Below are 16,740 nucleotides of genomic sequence, written 5' to 3' on the forward strand. Positions count from 1 at the left end.
TCTTCGTTTTTATATATTAAGATATTTTATTTATTTACATTTCAATATGAATATGAATGAACTTTGGTGACATTATCAAGACATTATATATTATCTCGATATATTTTTGTTGTAATATATACTATAAAATCAAGTACAGTTGATTTTCTTAGATATTACTATTCTGTCAGGCCTACTTGTCCGTTTATAAATTATGCGTAATATATGGTAACGCTTTTTTCACTTCCCCTACTCATTGTTATTTGATAGTGAGTGTTTGTGTGGAGAACAATAAACGTCATGTTGCTATGCCAGTGAGAAAAGGAAACGTCGGCCAGTGACCGCGGTCAAGTGCAACAACAACAAAAAATGTCCTGACACCTGTTATAGAAGTAATACATCTGAGTGAATGAAAAGGCATGGACCTAAGTAAAATAAGCAATTCGTTTGTTGGGACTTGATTGAGTAAATAGCCGATTTACTTATGGCAAGTCCGGAGAGAAATAAGAAGATTCTGCTTGATATGGTGAAACAGCCCAGCAACGACCGTTGTGCCGACTGTGGGGCCCCTGGTGAGTTATATTTAATAGAATACATGTTAAACCATGATCGATAGCCTCTAACATTTGACATGTTTAGGTTACCATTGTGGTTAGGATATGGTACAGATAGGAACTGTAAAACAGTTTAAAGTAGTAAAATATCGAGGGACCCCCAAACAGAAGCTATGTCTTCTATGTGACAATTTCATATTAATTATCGACTATTTCAGTGTGGTTGTCTATTGTTTATAGAATGTGGAGCATGAGCAAAAACCTAAGCCATGTAAGACATGTGAGTTATATTTGCATTTGCTTTTATTTCACTGGATTTCACTGCTGATTATGTTCTTACTATGACTGTGATGTGCTTGTCTCACCTAGCTATCTTAAGATTAATGCACTAACTACAAGTCACTCTGGATAAGAGCGTCTGCTAAATGACTAAAAAGTAAAATGATTACAACCATGGCATGTTTTAAATAACTTATTTTGGGGGAAGTTATAGTTCATTCAGTCAATGATTACAAGGGTTCCTCCTTTCCAGTAACTCTCTACAACTCATCAACCAACCTAGAAAAAACAACCAATCAAGGCATGACATACTACAAAGTCCAATATCCAAACTATAGTAATGTGGTTCAAAGGTATACAGGCTGCAAACATTTCAAGTGTCTGATTGATTGATACAGTATCATATTACTGCTATTCACAGAGCCAGACTGGGCCTCATACAAACTTGGTGTGTTTGTATGTGTGAATTGTTCTGGGACACATCGGGACTTGCCTGCCATCAGCCGGATAAAGTCCATACGCTTGGATTTCTGGGATGATTCCCTAGTAGAGGTACAGTTTAACATGTCACAATGGCCCAGTAGTGTACCAAGGACCTTTACACCTTGAAGGATGTACTCTCAAGATCACTCAATAGTCACAATCCCTTTGATGTTGTGATGTTATAACATGCTTATTATGTTATTATTATGTTATAAAGTTCCTATTATGTTTCTAATTGTAGTTTATGAAGACATGGGGTAACGCTGCAGCCAATGCGTTCTATGAGAAGTGTGTTCCGCCGTTCTACTACCGGCCACAGGAGAAGGACTGTGTGTGAGTGGAACTATATCAATGACTTCATTCACTCACTCAATTTAAGGAAGTGTAAATTGTGATGACTTGACAGTTGTTCATTCAGTGGAAGTATTATTTCAAGAGAAGAAGAAGAAGAAACATCTTGGTGTCAATTAGCCTAAAATTGACTGAGTTGGCAAATACTACAGGGTTTGTGGTCAAAGTTGAGTCATATTGTCACGACTTCCGCCGAAGTCGGTCCCTCTCCTTGTTCGGGCGGCATTCGGCGGTCGACGTCACCGGTCTTTTAGCCATCGCCGATCCACTTTTCATTTTCCATTTGTTTTGTCTTTGTTTTCTACACACCTGGTTTCTATTCCCCAATTACATGTTCATTATTTAACCCTCTGTTTCCCACATGTTAGTGTGCGTGTTTATCGATTGTTCATGGGGGTACTTGTCAGCTGGTTATGTTTGCCAGGTTATTTATTTACGCCCGTTATTTTCGAGTGACCGGTATTTTCTCAGCACTTTGAGTATTGTCTGTATACTGGTGCTGTCGTGGAATTAAATACCTTGTACACTCATTTCTGCTCTCCTGCGCCTGATTCACTGCACCAGTTAACCACCGCCTGACACATATATTCAACACAAAAAGTTTGTATTTTTTTAAATATTAGTTTTTGTATTTCAATCTTTAACCTTTTGGTTTCCTGACAGTGTTCTTAAAGATCAGTGGATACGTGCTAAGTATGAGAGGAGAGAATTCACAGGAGAGAATAACTCCCTTCAACAAGTTTATAGTTCAGGTAAGTGCTAAATGTTGACAAGCCTTCATGGATAAGTCTATTTATTTTATTCAAATTGTCTAGGAACACAAGACATTTCCATACATCGCTGTCTACAGAGCAAGGCATAGAACCAAACGTACCAAAATACTGCGTATGAAGAGACGAGGGATACTAACTAAATCAATGTTTTGTATTGGTTGGATCCCATTCAGGACTTTACGAAGGAATACTATGGAAGAAAGGCAAGGAAAACAAGCAGTTCCTGAAAAGGAGATTCCTGCTCTCTGAAACTGACTTTACCTTGAGATACTTCACCAATGAGGATGTAAGTTGGATGAAATGCAGAAGACACATTTCAGTTGAATGCATTCAGTTGTACAACTGACTAGGTATCCCCCGTTCCCTTTAAGTAGCTTCTCTCCATCCTCTTCGATCAGATAACCCAGCTAACAAAATGTCGTCCTGGGGACGTGCCCAGAACGCTTTGGAAAAGTCACAGGGAACATCCCCTGTTACTTAAAACAATGGGACTCCCTAAATCTCTCTCAGATCATTACCAATCCCATGAGGTATGACCACAAACACCCAGAAAGGCTACTCTCCTTGTTATTTTTCTGTAGTTACCTTAGTGATCACTGTGTTCTGAATTGGCTGCTCAGTTAAATGACCTGTACTGATTTGTCATAGACGCTTGCTGAAAAACTTGAATGAGAAACCTTCCTTCATGACCGGGCCTCTGGAAATTAGCATAGAATCCGCTTGATCCCCTCTGTCGAAGATGCTTGGACCTTTTAAAAAATATTTTCAGTGGTATTGTTAACAATAAAGAAAATGATCATTAAAAACAGGTTCAGCCCCTGGTTCGACTGTGATCTGGCAGAGTTACTTCACCTCAAGAACACTATTTGACGAAAGGATCTGCACAAAAATACTCAGGCTGACTGGCTGTTGTTCAGGCAATTGAGAAATAGTGCACTCAGGCTATACGGAAGGCCAAAGTAAGTTACTTTAAGGAGCAGTTCTCTCTCTGTGGGTCTAACCCCAAGAAGTTCTGGAAAATGGTGAAAGACCTGGAGAATAAACCTTCCTCCTTACAGCTGCCCACGTCCCTTAATGTGGATAATGTGGTTGTTACTGACAAGGAGCGTATGGCTGAGTTCTTTAATCATCACTTAATTAAGTCAGGATTCCTATTTGACTCAGCCATGCCTCCTTTCCCATCCAACACTTCCTCATCTCCCAGCCCTTCTAATGTGACCAGCCTTGATGCTACTCCCTCTTTTTCCTCTTCCTCGCTACTCAGCTTCTCCCTGCAGGCGGTCACCAAGTCTGATGTGCTAAAGGGGCTCCTTAAACTTGACCCCCAAAGAAACATCTGGGTCAGATGGTTTACATCCTTTCTTCTTTAAGGTCGCAGACCCTATAGTTGCCTAGCCTGTCTCTCCTCTCTGGGAGGTTCCCAGTGCTTGGAAGGCAGCCACACTGAAACCTTTATTTAAAGGGGGAGATCAAGCTGATCCTAACTCTTATAGGCTAATTTCTACAGTATCTTGCCCTGTTTATTAACGTGTTAGAAAAACTTGTCAATAATCAACTGACTGGCTTTCATGATGTCTATAGTATTCTCTCTGGTACGCAATCTGGTTTCCACTCTGGTTATGGATAAGTCACTGCAACCATAAAGGTCCTAAATTATGTCATCACTGCCTTTAACTCTAAGCATTGTTAAACTGCTATCTTTATTGACTTGGCCAAAGCTTTTGATACGGTAGACCATTCCATTCTTGTGGGTCGGCTAAGGTGTATTGGTGTCTTTGAGGGGTCTTTGGTCTGGTTTGTTAACTACCTTTTTCAAAGAGTGCAATATGTAAAATCAGAACATCTGCTGTCTCAGCCCACCTGTCACCCCAATGCTCGATCCCAGGCTCCACGCTCTTCTCAATTAACATCAACAACATACCTCAGGCAGTAGGCTCTTATCCACTTACAGTGCATTCGGAAAGTATTCAGACCCCTTGACTTTTCCCACATTTTGTTACATTACAGCCTTATCCTAAAATGGTTTCAATTGTTTTCTTCCACTCATCATTCTACACACAATACCCCATAATGACAAAGCAAAATCATTTTTTTAAACATTTTTGCAAATGTATAAAATAAAAAAAACTGAAATCACATTTACATAAGTAATCAGCACCTTTGGCAGCGATTACAGCCTCAAGTATTCTTGGGTTTGACGCTACAAACTTATGGGTAGTTTCTCCCATTCTTCTCTGCAGAGCCTCTCAAACTCTGTCAGGTTGGTTTCATCAGACCAGAGAATCTTGTTTGTCATGGTCTGAGAGTCCTTTAGGTGCCTTTTGGCAAACTCCAAGTGGGCTGTCATGTGCCTTTTACTGAGGAGTGTCTTCTGTCTGGCCACTCTACCATAAAGGCCTGATTGGTGGAGTGCTGCAGAGATGGTTGTCCTTCTGGAAGGTTCTCCCATCTCCACAGGGGAACTCTGGAGCTCTGTCAGAGTGACCATCGGGCTCTTGGTCACCTCCCTGACCAAGGCCCTTCTCACCGGATTGCTCAGTTTGGCCGGGCGGCCAGCTCTAGGAAGAGTCTTGGTGGTTCCAAACTTCTTCCATTTAAGAATGATGGTGGCCACTGTATTCTTGGGGACCTTCAATTCTGCAGTCATTTTTTAGGACCCTTCTCTAGATCTGTGCCTTGACACAATCCTGTCTCGGAGCACTACGGACAATTCCTTTGACCTCATGGCTTGGTTTTTGCTCTGACATGCACTGTCAACTGTGGGACCTTATATAGACAGGTGTGTGTTTTCCAAATCATGTCCAATCAGTTGAATTTACCCCAGGTGGACTCCAGTCAAGTTGTAGAAACATCTCAAGGATGATCAATGGAAACAGGATGCACCTGAGCTCAATTTCGAGTCTCATAGCAAAGGGTCTGAATACTTATGTAAATAAGGTATTTCTGTTTTTTTAATTTGAATAGAATTGCAAAAATGTCTAAACTTGTATTCACTTTGTCATTATGGGGTATTGTGTGTAGATTGATGATGATTTTTTTTATTTAATCTATTTTAGAATAAGGCTGTAATGTAACAAAATGTGGAAAAAGGGAAGGGGTCTGAATACTTTCCGAATGCACTGCATCCACTTATATGCAGATGATACAGTCTTATACTCAGCTGGCCCCTCCCCAGATTTTGTGTGGAATGCTCTACAACAAAGCTTTCTTAGTGTCCAGCAAGTTTTCTCTGCCCTTAACCTTGTTCTGAACACCTCCAAAACAAAGGTTATGTGATTCGGTAGGAAGAATGTCTTACTGACACTGGTGGCTGCTTCACGTGATGTTTTGTTTTTAATCTCTACCATTTTGCCCTTTATGCTGTTGTCTGTGCCTGACAATGTTTGTGCCATGTTTTGTGCTGTTACCATGTTGTGCTGCTGCCATGTTGTGTTGCTACCATGTTGTGTTGTTGTCATGTTTTGTGCTGCTACCATGTTGTGCTGCTGCCATGCTGTGTTGCTACCATGTTGTTGTCTTGCTATGTTTTTGTCATACTGTGTTTCTGCCATGTCGTGTTGTTGTCATGCTGTGTTGCTGCCATGTTGTGTTGTTGTTTTAGGTCTCTTTATGTAGTGTTGTGGTGTCTCTTTTGTCGTGATGCGTTTTGTCAGTTTCTTTTTTCTTTTTTTTTATCCCATTCCCCGTCGCCACAAGAGGCCTTTCCCTCTTGCTAGGCCGTCATTGTAAATAAGAATTTGTTGTTAATTGACTTACCTGGTTAAATAAATGTTAAATATAAAATACCTGAGAAGGGCTCATCATAATGCTGCCTGTTGTGTATTATTGACCCTAGTCCAAGAAGCCCAAAGCAGTCATCTCTATGAAGGACCTCAATGCCGTGTTCCAGCCGGAAAAGATAGGCCACGGCCACGGGCTGCAAATCTCCTACCTGGAGGAAGAACGGACCAGAAACCTGTTTGTTTACCATGACAACAGCCAGGTAATAACCAATGACAAAACTTAATTGAAACGTTGTCATGAAGACGTCTAGAGATTTGAAGACTTGGGGTCAAATTTCTCTCTCCTTCATCTAGGAAATTGTGTCCTGTTTCAATGCGATTCGGGCCACTCGGTTTGCTTACCTCAAGAAAGTCGACCCTAATGCCAGGGACAGTGACGTGAGTACAAACTGTTTCAAAGTAGAAGTCTTGTACCACCCTAACTGACATGATATGTCACAGGTGACGCCATACTTTCAAGGATTTCCTCTGTACAGATCTGTCTCCTTTCTATGTTTTTGTTTGTGCAGCTTGTACCTTTGATAACCAGAAGTAGCATTAAAGAAGGCTACATGGAGAAAACCGGCCCAACGGTTAGTAATCCATCAAATTCATTGAACATAGTGAAGTTTTAAAGGGATATACATCGAGAGCACCAGAAACTCAACCTGTATGATGGTAGCCAGGGCTGATTCTGTGCCTTCTGTGTCTGTTCTTAGCAATGGGAGCCATTCAAGAAGAGATGGTTCATCATAAACTTAACGGACAGAAAGCTGTCCTACTTCAAAACTTCACTGGTAATGACAACAGAGAATATGCATAAGCCATTTGTATTTGTGGAGAAGAATGTTGTAAATGTGTGTGTGTGTGTGTGTGTGTGTGTGTGTGTGTGTGTGTGTGTGTGTGTGTGTGTTTGTGTTTGTGTGTGTGTGTCTGTGTCTATGTGTGTATTGCTGTGTGTCCGTCCATAGGATGCCTTGGAACTGGGGGCTGTCTTCATCGGCACAGAGGGCCATGGCTACTCTGTGAGGGAGGGCCAGCCTAAGGGGAACCGCAGTGGCAGGTGGAGGTTCGGGGTTACCTTGGAGACGCCTGACAGGCAGTTTGTCTTCCTGTGTGACCAGGAGCAGGACCAGAGGGAGTGGATAGAAGCCTTCAAACTAGTAATCTCCCAGCCTATGCTACCACAGCACTACAACGGTAAGAAGACCATTCACTGTTCACCATGCGATTATTGTAAAAGTGGTCAATGACAGGAAATTATACCTTTGAGTAGCTGAAATAAAAATTTTTTTTAATTATAGACAATGTGTCTTTATTTGTTATTTCAGCTGAGGCAAACATGAGAAGGATGAAAAAATGAATGGTGTAAAAACCTGAGGAAAGGAAAGCACCATTTACAGGAAGAAATGGCAATGTGTGAGGCTGGCTGCCTGTTTCAGAGAGCCTACCAGTGACAGGCGGAGGCTTCTCACAAGAGGTGATCAGTGAACTCTTCAATGGAGTCATGTTTATCGTAAAATGATGAGAGGCTAAATGAACTCAGGCTAAAGAGGCTAAACGAACTGAAGAGCTGCCAATGTGGACCAGCATTGGTAATCATTGCAAATCACCATTATCCAGGGCTCCTTGCAAACCAGTGACAGGACTGCCTATTATGAGATGGGAACTGATGGCATTTTCGGGGACATTGGGAATGTAATATATACTTTCTATTAACTAATGTGCATATACACTGAGTGTATAAAATGTTAAGGACGCCTGCTCTTTCCATGACATAGACTGACCAGGTGAATCCAGGTGAATGCTTTTATCCCTTATTGATGTCACTTGTTAAATCCACCTCAATCAGTGTCGATGACAGGGAGGAGACAGGTTAAATAAGGATTTGTACGCCTTGAGACAATAGAGACATGGATTGTGTATGTGTGCCATTCAGAGGGTGAATAGGCAAGACAAAAATATTGAAGTGCCTTTGAACAGGATATGGTAGAAGGTTCCAGGCGCACCAGTTTGTGTCAAGACTTGCAACGCTGCTGGGTTTTTCATGCTCAATAGTTTCACGTGTGTATCAAGAATGGTCCACCACCCAAAAGGACATCCAACTTGACACAACTGTGGGAAGCATTGGAGTCAACATGGGCCATGTTGGGCCTGCATCCCTGACACCTTGTAGAGGCCATGACCCGATGAATTGAGACTGTTCTGAGGGTTGTTCCTAATATTTTGTACACTCATTGTAAGTAGATAGCGAGAGAGTGCGATTCATTAAAGTATTGTATCAATTAGAGTTTGTTTTTTGTATAACACAGTTGTTTTATAATACAGTCTTTTATTATCTTTGTGTTGGTTGCAGGCTACTGTTATTTATATGATTTTGTATGTCCTGTCTGTGTCATTGTTACATATGCCAATAGCACACACCAAGAAAAGTGAGTTAAGCATTATTTATGTCCATATAGAGCACCCCTTGTTGCTCAAGAGGAAAAATATTCTTTAAGTTGTTATTATACCTGTGACACTGTGATAACTACATGAGCAATGACTTTCTTTACGACAATATGTACATGTACAAAGAGGCTGTTGTGGAAATTCTTACACAGGGACACTCGAAGTCAGTCTTAAAATGAATCATTGTTTATTGTCAGCGCGCTGGAGAAGTTCCAACCAACTCAATGCACCATAGTACACATGTCAATCAGGAGCTCTACTGGGGCAGTCCCAGCAGTTGTCTTATATACGGCTATACACATATAACATAATTCATTAATCATTACCGTTTCATTCATGTGACCGACCAATTACTGGTTCATAACATGTGACAGACCAATACCTCACGAGGTCTGGGCATACTGCCAAATTGCAGCTACTGATAGTGAGGATTCGTTCAGTCAGCCACTTGCATGAACACAGAAATTGGTTATAAGAAAAGCACTAACATTAAAATTGCCATTACAAAGGCAGTCCCCACCTTTGCCAGGATGTTAAGGATGTTGCTCTGGGTGGCCAGTCCACCTCACCCCACAGGAGCAACAGAACAGCCACCAACTCCCTGAGACAAATCAGACGCTCCTTTAGACCTGCATCCGGTGGCGCCTCACAGAGACTGGAGAAGAGCCAGCAACACTGCCCCTCACACCACTCTCCATCACTTCTCTCCCAGGAACTGCATGCAGATACACTGAGCTTTGCCCAAGCCGTACACAGTCAAAGAGGCCCAATGCAGATTTTGGAGCCACACTGCCCTCCACACCAACCTCTTCAATTCCCCCTAGAACCTCCCTCCTATGCTACCAGACCAGGCCCATCACAGCACATCTGTCACACCCTGATCTGTTTCACCTGTCCTTGTGCTTGTCTCCACCCCCCTCCAGGTGTCACCCATCTTCCCCATTATCCCCTGGGTACTGATACCTGTGTTCTCTGTTTGTCTGTTGCAGGTTCGTCTTGTTTGTCAAGTCAACCAGCGTTTTGTCTCAGCTCCTGCTTTTCCCCAGTATCTCTTTTTCTCGTCCTCCTGGTTTTGACCCTTGCCTGTCCTGACTCTGAGCCCGTCTGCCTGACCACTCTGCCTGCCCCTGACCCTGAGCCTGCCTGCCGTCCTGTACCGTTGCCCACCACTCTAGATTATCGACCCCTACCTGCCTTGATCTGTCGTTTGCCTGCCCCTGTTACTGTAATAAACATTGTTTCTTCAACACAGTCTGCATTTGGGTCTTACCTGAAACCTGATAATATCTCTACCAGACCTGGTCCATCACAGCACATCTCTACCAGACCGGTCCATCACAGCACATCTCTACCAGACCCGGCCCATCACAGCACATCTCTACCAGACCCGGCCCATCACAGCACATCTCTACCAGACCTGGTCCATCACAGCACATCTCTACCAGACCCGGCCCATCACAGCACATCTCTACCAGACCCGGCCCATCACAGCACATCTCTACCAGACCCGGTCCATCACAGCACATCTCTACCAGACCTGGTCCATCACAGCACATCTCTACCAGACCCGGTCCATCACAGCACATCTCTACCAGACCCGGTCCATCACAGCACATCTCTACCAGACCCGGTCCATCACAGCACATCTCTACCAGACCCGGCCCATCACAGCACATCTCTACCAGACCTGGTCCATCACAGCACATCTCTACCAGACCCGGCCCATCACAGCACATCTCTACCAGACCCGGTCCATCACAGCACATCTCTACCAGACCCGGCCCATCACAGCACATCTCTACCAGACCCGGCCCATCACATCACATCTCTACCAGACCTGGTCCATCACAGCACATCTCTACCAGACCCGGCCCATCACAGCACATCTCTACCAGACCCGGCCCACCTCAACTCAGCCCAGCTCTACACAGCACCGACCTTTACCCTAGGGTCTGGCAAAACACTGTCGAGGTTAATGCACCACATGATGCAGTCCACACCATGCATCATTCACATCATCAGCCCTCATATGCTGAGAGTTTGGAGCTTCGCCAGCCACACTGCCCTCCACACCACCTTCCTCAATTCCCGCTACAACCTCTCTCCCAGGCTAGTTTCGGTTACCCTCCCTACTCCCATCCCCAGGACAGGCCTGAGACACTCCTGCCCCCCATGGAAACCCCAACCCTGCAACAGGAGCCACACCAAGGCCTCCTGTGCACACCCAGAATGCAGCACTGGCAGCCACTCCGGTCCTCTGTAGCAGCTCCACTCCTTTGGTGGGAGCTTCATCCGGGTGGACTAAGCTCTGCCAACATTGCTCTCCTAGTTCCCAGCCCAGCCCCTGCATACAGTGACTTTGAGGGACGACTGCCAAATGCTCAGTTTGTTCTGCTCTCACGTGGTTGCCAGGGGACTTGGCAAAGTCTCAGCTCACTCAACAAATAGCTGCAGATGACCCTATGCCTGTTAGCTCTTATGTGGCTAAGCTGAATACGCCCTCTGACTTTAAATCTCGAAGGGGGCTTGGGCTAATGCACCGAAATGTGCGAAGTATTATTTAAAAAATGGACACAATTGACATTTGAGTACAACACTAGTGTCCTGACATTCTGGTTCTCTCGGAAACATGGTTCAATGGTTCTGTCTTTGATAAAGACATTGAAGTAAATTATTATAATGTATTTAGATGTGACAGATTACAGAAAGGGGGAGGAGTGGCCATATATGTCAAATCTAACTCAAGGTGTCATAAGAAAAAATGCACCCCCCCCTCCCCCAACATTAAAAATATGCTCACATGACCCTCCCCTTTTACTGTGAAATACATTTAACACCCTCCCCCCTCATAGTATGAACTAAAATAGTGTTTATGACCACAAGTAACAATAACTGTAGTGACCCTGTGTTCATAAATGTTGATATTGACATTGCCCCATCAGAATACTTTTGTAGCACAGATGATGCCATGCAGGGCTACTTGGACTGACCCCATTTTGGTCGACTGAGGTTTCTCGGGGTTGAGAAGTCTCAAATATACAGTACCAGTCAAAAGTTTGGACACACCTACTCATTCTAGGGTTTTTCTTTATTTTTTACTATTTTATACATTGTAGAATAATATTGAAGACATCAAACTATGAAATAACACTTGGAATCATGTAGTAACCAAAATAGTGTAAACAAATCTAAATATATTTTAGAATTTAGATTCAAAGTAGCCAACCTTTGCCTTGATGACAGCTTTGCACATTCTTGGCATTCTCTCAACCAGCTTCACCGAGAATGCTTTTCCAACAGTCTTGAAGGAGTTCCCACATATGCTGAACACTTGTTGGCTGCTTTTCCTTCATGCTGCGGTCCAACTCATCCCAAACCATCTCAATTGGGTAGAGGTCAGGTGATTTGTTGAGGCCAGGTCATCTGACGCAGCACTCAATTCGACCATGAAGGCCTGATTCACTCAGTTTCCTCTGAACAGTTGATGTTGAAATGTGTCTGTTACTTGAACTCTGTGAAGCATTTATTTTGGCTGCAATCTGAGGTGCAGTTATTATAATGAACTTGTCCTCTCCAGCAGAGGTAACTCTGGGTCTTCCTTTCCTGTGGTGGTCCTCATGACAGCCAGTTTCATCACAGCGCTTGATGGTTTTTGTAACTGCACGTGAAGAAACTTTCAAAGTTCTTGAAATTTTCCGGATTGACTGACCTTCTTGTCTTAAAGTAATGATGGACTGTCGTCTCTCTTTGTTTATTTGAGCTGTTCTTGCCATAATATGGACTTGGTATTTTACCAAATAGAGCTATCAAGTGTATACCCACCCTACCTTGTCACAACACAACTGATTGGCTCAAACGCATTGAGAAGGAAAGAAATTCCACAAATTAACTTTTAACAAGGCACACCTGTTAATTGAAATGCATTCCAGGTGACTACCGTATGAAGCTGGTTGAGAGAATGCCAAGAGTGTGCAAAGCTGTCATCAAGGCAAAGGGTGGCTACTTTGAATCTATATTGTGAAGGGGAAAGTGAACACAAAGTGAACACTGTGCCAAATATGTAAGACCACTCTGATTACCTTAAAGGTCCAATGTAAGACCACTCTGATTATCTTAAATGTCCAATGTAAGACTACTCTGATTATGCACCTGTTTTTATCACAATATCAAATAATTTCTGATAGCAATTATGTACCTTACTATGATTGTTTTCAATTAAAATGGTCAAAAATAAAGAAAAAAAATCAAGCAACAATTATGCTAGGACAGTCAAGGAGTGGCCTGAGTAGGAGAGGAAAACTGAAAACTACCTGTTATTGGCAGAGAGGTTTGGAACTCTTATTGGTCTATTAACTCATTTATCGCTTGGTGATGTCACCAGCCAGGCCAAAACTCCATCCCACCAAAACAGGCAGAGATTTCAGGTTGTCTTTTAAAACAGCTCTTACACTGAAGGAGCATTATTATAATTTTCACAACTGCACAGTATTACTCCAACCATTTAATGTGGAAATATATATAAAGCACATTTAAATCACGTTTTTGACTGCGATGTACCTTTAAAGCAGAAAAGGAGGGTGATCTGCACATCCTACACTTGAGAATACCAGTTTGGGCAAACAATAAAATCAGGTGGCAATGCAGCCATGCTTTCAGTAGGTGAGAAACTTCTGGTTATATACAGTTTTGAGGTGAGTGAATATATTAACCAGATAGATGGCAGTCTTGGAAAGTGTCTAACTTTTTAACAATTATAATATTATAAGGCCACAAGGCGAGACCCAGATGCAGACACTGGAGGCAGATGGTTTGAGTCTTGATATTTATTAAACAATCCAAAAGGGGTTGGCAAGAGAATAGTCATGGACAGGCAAAAGGTCAAAACCAGTTCAGAGTCCAGGAAGTACAGAGTGGCAGGCAGGCTCCAGGTCAGGGCAGGCAGAATGGTCAGGCAGGTGGGTAGAGAGTCCAGAAAACAGGCAAGGATCAAAAACCGGGAGGACTAGCAAAAGAGAATAGAAGCAGGAGTACGGAAAACCGCTGTTTGACTTGAAAAACATACAAGATGAACTGGCACAGAGAGACAGGAAACACAGGGATATATTCACCAGGGAAAATAAGCGACACTTGGAGGGGGTGGAGACAATCACAAGACAAGTGAAACAGATCAGGGTGTGTCAAATACAACCAACAGACGTTATACATGACAAGCCTACAGTTGCATTGATTGACATATTCTCATTAAACCTCTCCCTCAGCAATGAGCAACAGCCTCAAGACACAGACACACACACACACTGTATTTACGTGCTTTCAACACACACACACACACACACACAGAAAGAAAGAGATAATTAATTAGGTGTTGTTTATTAATTAGGTACATTTTTTTCTTCGAGAGACAAAATCCCGTTCGGAAACTTTGCAATCTGCCTTACTGTGCTTTACCTTACTGTACTTTCGGTTTCAATTCAGGCATTCTAGCCTACACACCGAACCGTAATGGCGTTGCTACATGAAGAACTTCTTACAGATATAGGAAAATTTCTCACATGTTCAATATGCTTTGACATTTTCACTGATCCAGTGACTTTAACTTGTGGCCACAGTTATTGTATGAAATGTTTAGAGGATTATCTACGTGGAAGAGCGAAGACGAGGAAGGATTGTCCCGATTGCAGAGGAAAAATTCGACCAGGTTTTAAACTGCATAAGAATTTTACACTTTGTAACATCGTGAATGTTCATTACGACCATAAACGTTTTGTATCCACTGAAGAATTTACAAAAGGACATGAAATGGTAGCGGTAAGTTAAAACGTTTATTTTTTAGTTTTTTTATGAACAGAGTATGCTTATTGACTCCTGTCACGATCAACGTCGCTACATAATAACACGGAATTTTAAATAGGAATAAATCAGGTTGGAGGATTCACTTTAAAAAATGTTTTACCATAAACAAGTGCACAACTATAAATAACTTTATAGTAGTTATCAAATAGTAGAAATAGTTTAATTGTATTATATGATATTACATTATATAATTGTCAGGACTTCAAAGAGGATAAAGCTGAAGAATGTGTGGCCTCCCACTCACAACAGACTGATATCAACAGACCATCTGAGCTGGGAAGTACTATTCAACAGCAACAGGTAAACTTTCCAGATACAGTATTTACAGTAGGCTACAACTTCCTCCTTAGTTGGTTTTCTTTTGTAAAGATCATATTTTTGAAAGATTATATTTTTTAAAGTTAATTTTCATGCTCCTGTGTTGTGTTATCTTGTCATATAGATGGAGGACCCTGTTGTTATAAATGACACAAGCTCAGAAGTGACAGATGACAGGTGTCCTGATGTCCCAGCCTCCCATGATGGCCGGGTTCAGGAGTTGCCCATCTCCCCTCCATCAAATGACAGACACAGGGCTGAAGGTATACTGTAGAATCTGTCCTATTCTTGAGTCTCATTTGAATATTACTCCTTATAATGTACTGAATACTGTAAATATAATGTGCTGTTTTCACCAATCAACCACTAGATGGGGTAGCCTATATACAGTATAGCCATTCAAAGACATCTGTGTCATTAGAGTACATCAGATACCAGTGGTGTAAAGTACTTGAATAAAAATACTTTAAAGTACTACTGGACAACTTTTACTTTACTACATTCCTAAATAAAATAATGTACTTTATACTCCATACATTTTCCCTGACACCCAAAAGTACTGGTTATCTTTTGAATGCTTAGCAGGACAGGAAAATGGTCCAATTCACACACTTATCAAGAAAACAATCCAGGTCATCCCTACTGCCTCTGATCTGGTGGACTCACTAAACACAAATGCTTCGTTTGTAAATGACGGAGTGTGCCCCTGGCTATCCGTAATTTAAAAAACAAGAAAATTGTGCTGTCTAGTTGGCTTAATATAAAGAATTTGACATGATTTATACTTTTACTTTTGATACTTAAGTATATTTTAGCAATTACTATTCATTTAGATACTTAAGTATATTTAAAACCAAATACTTTTAGACTTTTACTCAAGTAGTATTTTACTGGGTGACTTTCCCTTTTACTTCAGTCATTTTCTATCATAAAGGAACACTCCACCCAAAAACAATATTTTGGTATTTGCAAAATGCATAATACAGGGATGATTTTGGTATTTTGAAAGTTACATATCTTGAAAACTTGATTGCTGACAAGCAAAACATTGTGGGACTTTGTCAACAATGAACTAATAAAACAAATACCAAAAGATAGTTTTTGGGTGGAATTTTCCTTTAAGGTATCTTTACTTTTACTCAAGTATGACAATTAGGTCATTTTTTCCATCATGGTCAGATACAGTAGGCTGATAAACTTTACTGCATTCATCTAATGACTTCAATCTCACATTTTGTCCATATCTGGCCATGTCTGTCAGCAGGCTTTGCCTCTCCACCCCATCCCCTGCCTGGGGTCAGCTTCTCCTGGCTCACCTTCAACCCAGCCCTAGGCCACAGGCACCTGACCTTCATACCCGAAGAGCACAGAGTGGTTACCAAGAGGACGTCCTCCGCATGCCACGAGGGCCGCTTTGACATCAGCCAGTGGATGGCGGAGCAGGAGTTCAGTGAAGGCTGCCACTATTGGGATGTAGATACGTCTGCGAGCGTGGGCTGGGCCATTGGGGTTTCCTACCCCAGCATCAGCCGCAGAGATCAGCTGGGTCGCACAGCCAACTCCTGGTGCCTGGAGTGGAGCAGGGACAAGCTGTGCTACTGGCACGATAACACAGAGGAGTTTATCAAACATGGCTGCCCCAGTATCGTTAGACTTGTTCTGGATGTGACGAACGGGACCGTGTCATTTTATAGCCTGTCTGACAGTCAGACTCTGCTGCATTGTGTGGAGGAGGGATTCACAGAGCCAGTGAGGCCAGTGTTCTGGCTGTTTGGGCTGAAGCTAAACAATGCTCTGTCCTTTCCTCCTTGTTTGTCATAAGGATATGTGAGGATGGGGACAACATAAAGAGTTGTCTGTTCACGAATTAGATAAATAAAATATTTAGTAATTAATATATTTAGCACAATATTCTTATTAGAGGTCAAAATAAAATGA

At 42.2% G+C, this 16,740-nt stretch overlaps 2 protein-coding genes across 4 annotated transcripts; both read left to right on the forward strand.

Annotated features, from left to right (window-relative positions):
• The first annotated feature begins 228 nt into the window (after positions 1-228).
• On the forward strand, positions 229-7,989 carry LOC115208743 (arf-GAP with dual PH domain-containing protein 2). Of its 2 annotated transcripts, XM_029777067.1 has the most exons (12): positions 483-551; positions 774-813; positions 1,234-1,364; positions 1,537-1,628; positions 2,310-2,398; positions 2,593-2,705; positions 6,255-6,401; positions 6,496-6,579; positions 6,711-6,773; positions 6,900-6,977; positions 7,152-7,380; positions 7,512-7,989. In XM_029777067.1, the coding sequence occupies exons 4-12, from the start codon at positions 1,540-1,542 to the stop codon at positions 7,541-7,543; spliced, it is 924 nt and encodes a 307-aa protein (XP_029632927.1). In that variant the 5' UTR covers positions 483-551; positions 774-813; positions 1,234-1,364; positions 1,537-1,539; the 3' UTR covers positions 7,544-7,989. The 2 variants fall into 2 exon arrangements, with proteins under 2 accessions (XP_029632926.1, XP_029632927.1); XM_029777066.1 differs by lacking the exon at positions 774-813 and having other exon boundaries at positions 229-551.
• Positions 7,990-13,807: 5,818 nt separating this feature from the next.
• Positions 13,808-16,695, forward strand: LOC115147180 (tripartite motif-containing protein 65). 2 transcript variants are annotated; one of them, XM_029689248.1, is made up of 4 exons: positions 13,808-14,439; positions 14,683-14,784; positions 14,927-15,065; positions 16,064-16,695. In XM_029689248.1, the coding sequence occupies exons 1-4, from the start codon at positions 14,134-14,136 to the stop codon at positions 16,621-16,623; spliced, it is 1,107 nt and encodes a 368-aa protein (XP_029545108.1). In that variant the 5' UTR covers positions 13,808-14,133; the 3' UTR covers positions 16,624-16,695. The 2 variants fall into 2 exon arrangements, with proteins under 2 accessions (XP_029545108.1, XP_029545109.1); XM_029689249.1 differs by having other exon boundaries at positions 13,809-14,439; positions 16,067-16,695.
• The last annotated feature ends 45 nt before the right edge of the window (positions 16,696-16,740 follow it).

Source organism: Salmo trutta, chromosome 14 (assembly GCF_901001165.1).
Source record: "Salmo trutta chromosome 14, fSalTru1.1, whole genome shotgun sequence".
Taxonomy (NCBI): domain Eukaryota; kingdom Metazoa; phylum Chordata; class Actinopteri; order Salmoniformes; family Salmonidae; genus Salmo; species Salmo trutta.

What these genes read in the sequence shown, in the direction of transcription:
- LOC115208743 (XM_029777066.1), top strand. Translation starts at nt 464, where the DNA reads ATGGCAAGTCCGGAGAGAAATAAGAAGATTCTGCTTGATATGGTGAAA. An exon ending in TCAACAAGTTTATAGTTCAG is followed by an intron (nt 2,399 to 2,592) that starts GTAAGTGCTAAA and finishes GATCCCATTCAG; the next exon opens with GACTTTACGAAGGAATACTA. An exon ending in CTAATGCCAGGGACAGTGAC is followed by an intron (nt 6,580 to 6,710) that starts GTGAGTACAAAC and finishes TTGTTTGTGCAG; the next exon opens with CTTGTACCTTTGATAACCAG.
- LOC115147180 (XM_029689248.1), top strand. Translation starts at nt 14,134, where the DNA reads ATGGCGTTGCTACATGAAGAACTTCTTACAGATATAGGAAAATTTCTC. An exon ending in GTACTATTCAACAGCAACAG is followed by an intron (nt 14,785 to 14,926) that starts GTAAACTTTCCA and finishes CTTGTCATATAG; the next exon opens with ATGGAGGACCCTGTTGTTAT. An exon ending in TGACAGACACAGGGCTGAAG is followed by an intron (nt 15,066 to 16,063) that starts GTATACTGTAGA and finishes CATGTCTGTCAG; the next exon opens with CAGGCTTTGCCTCTCCACCC.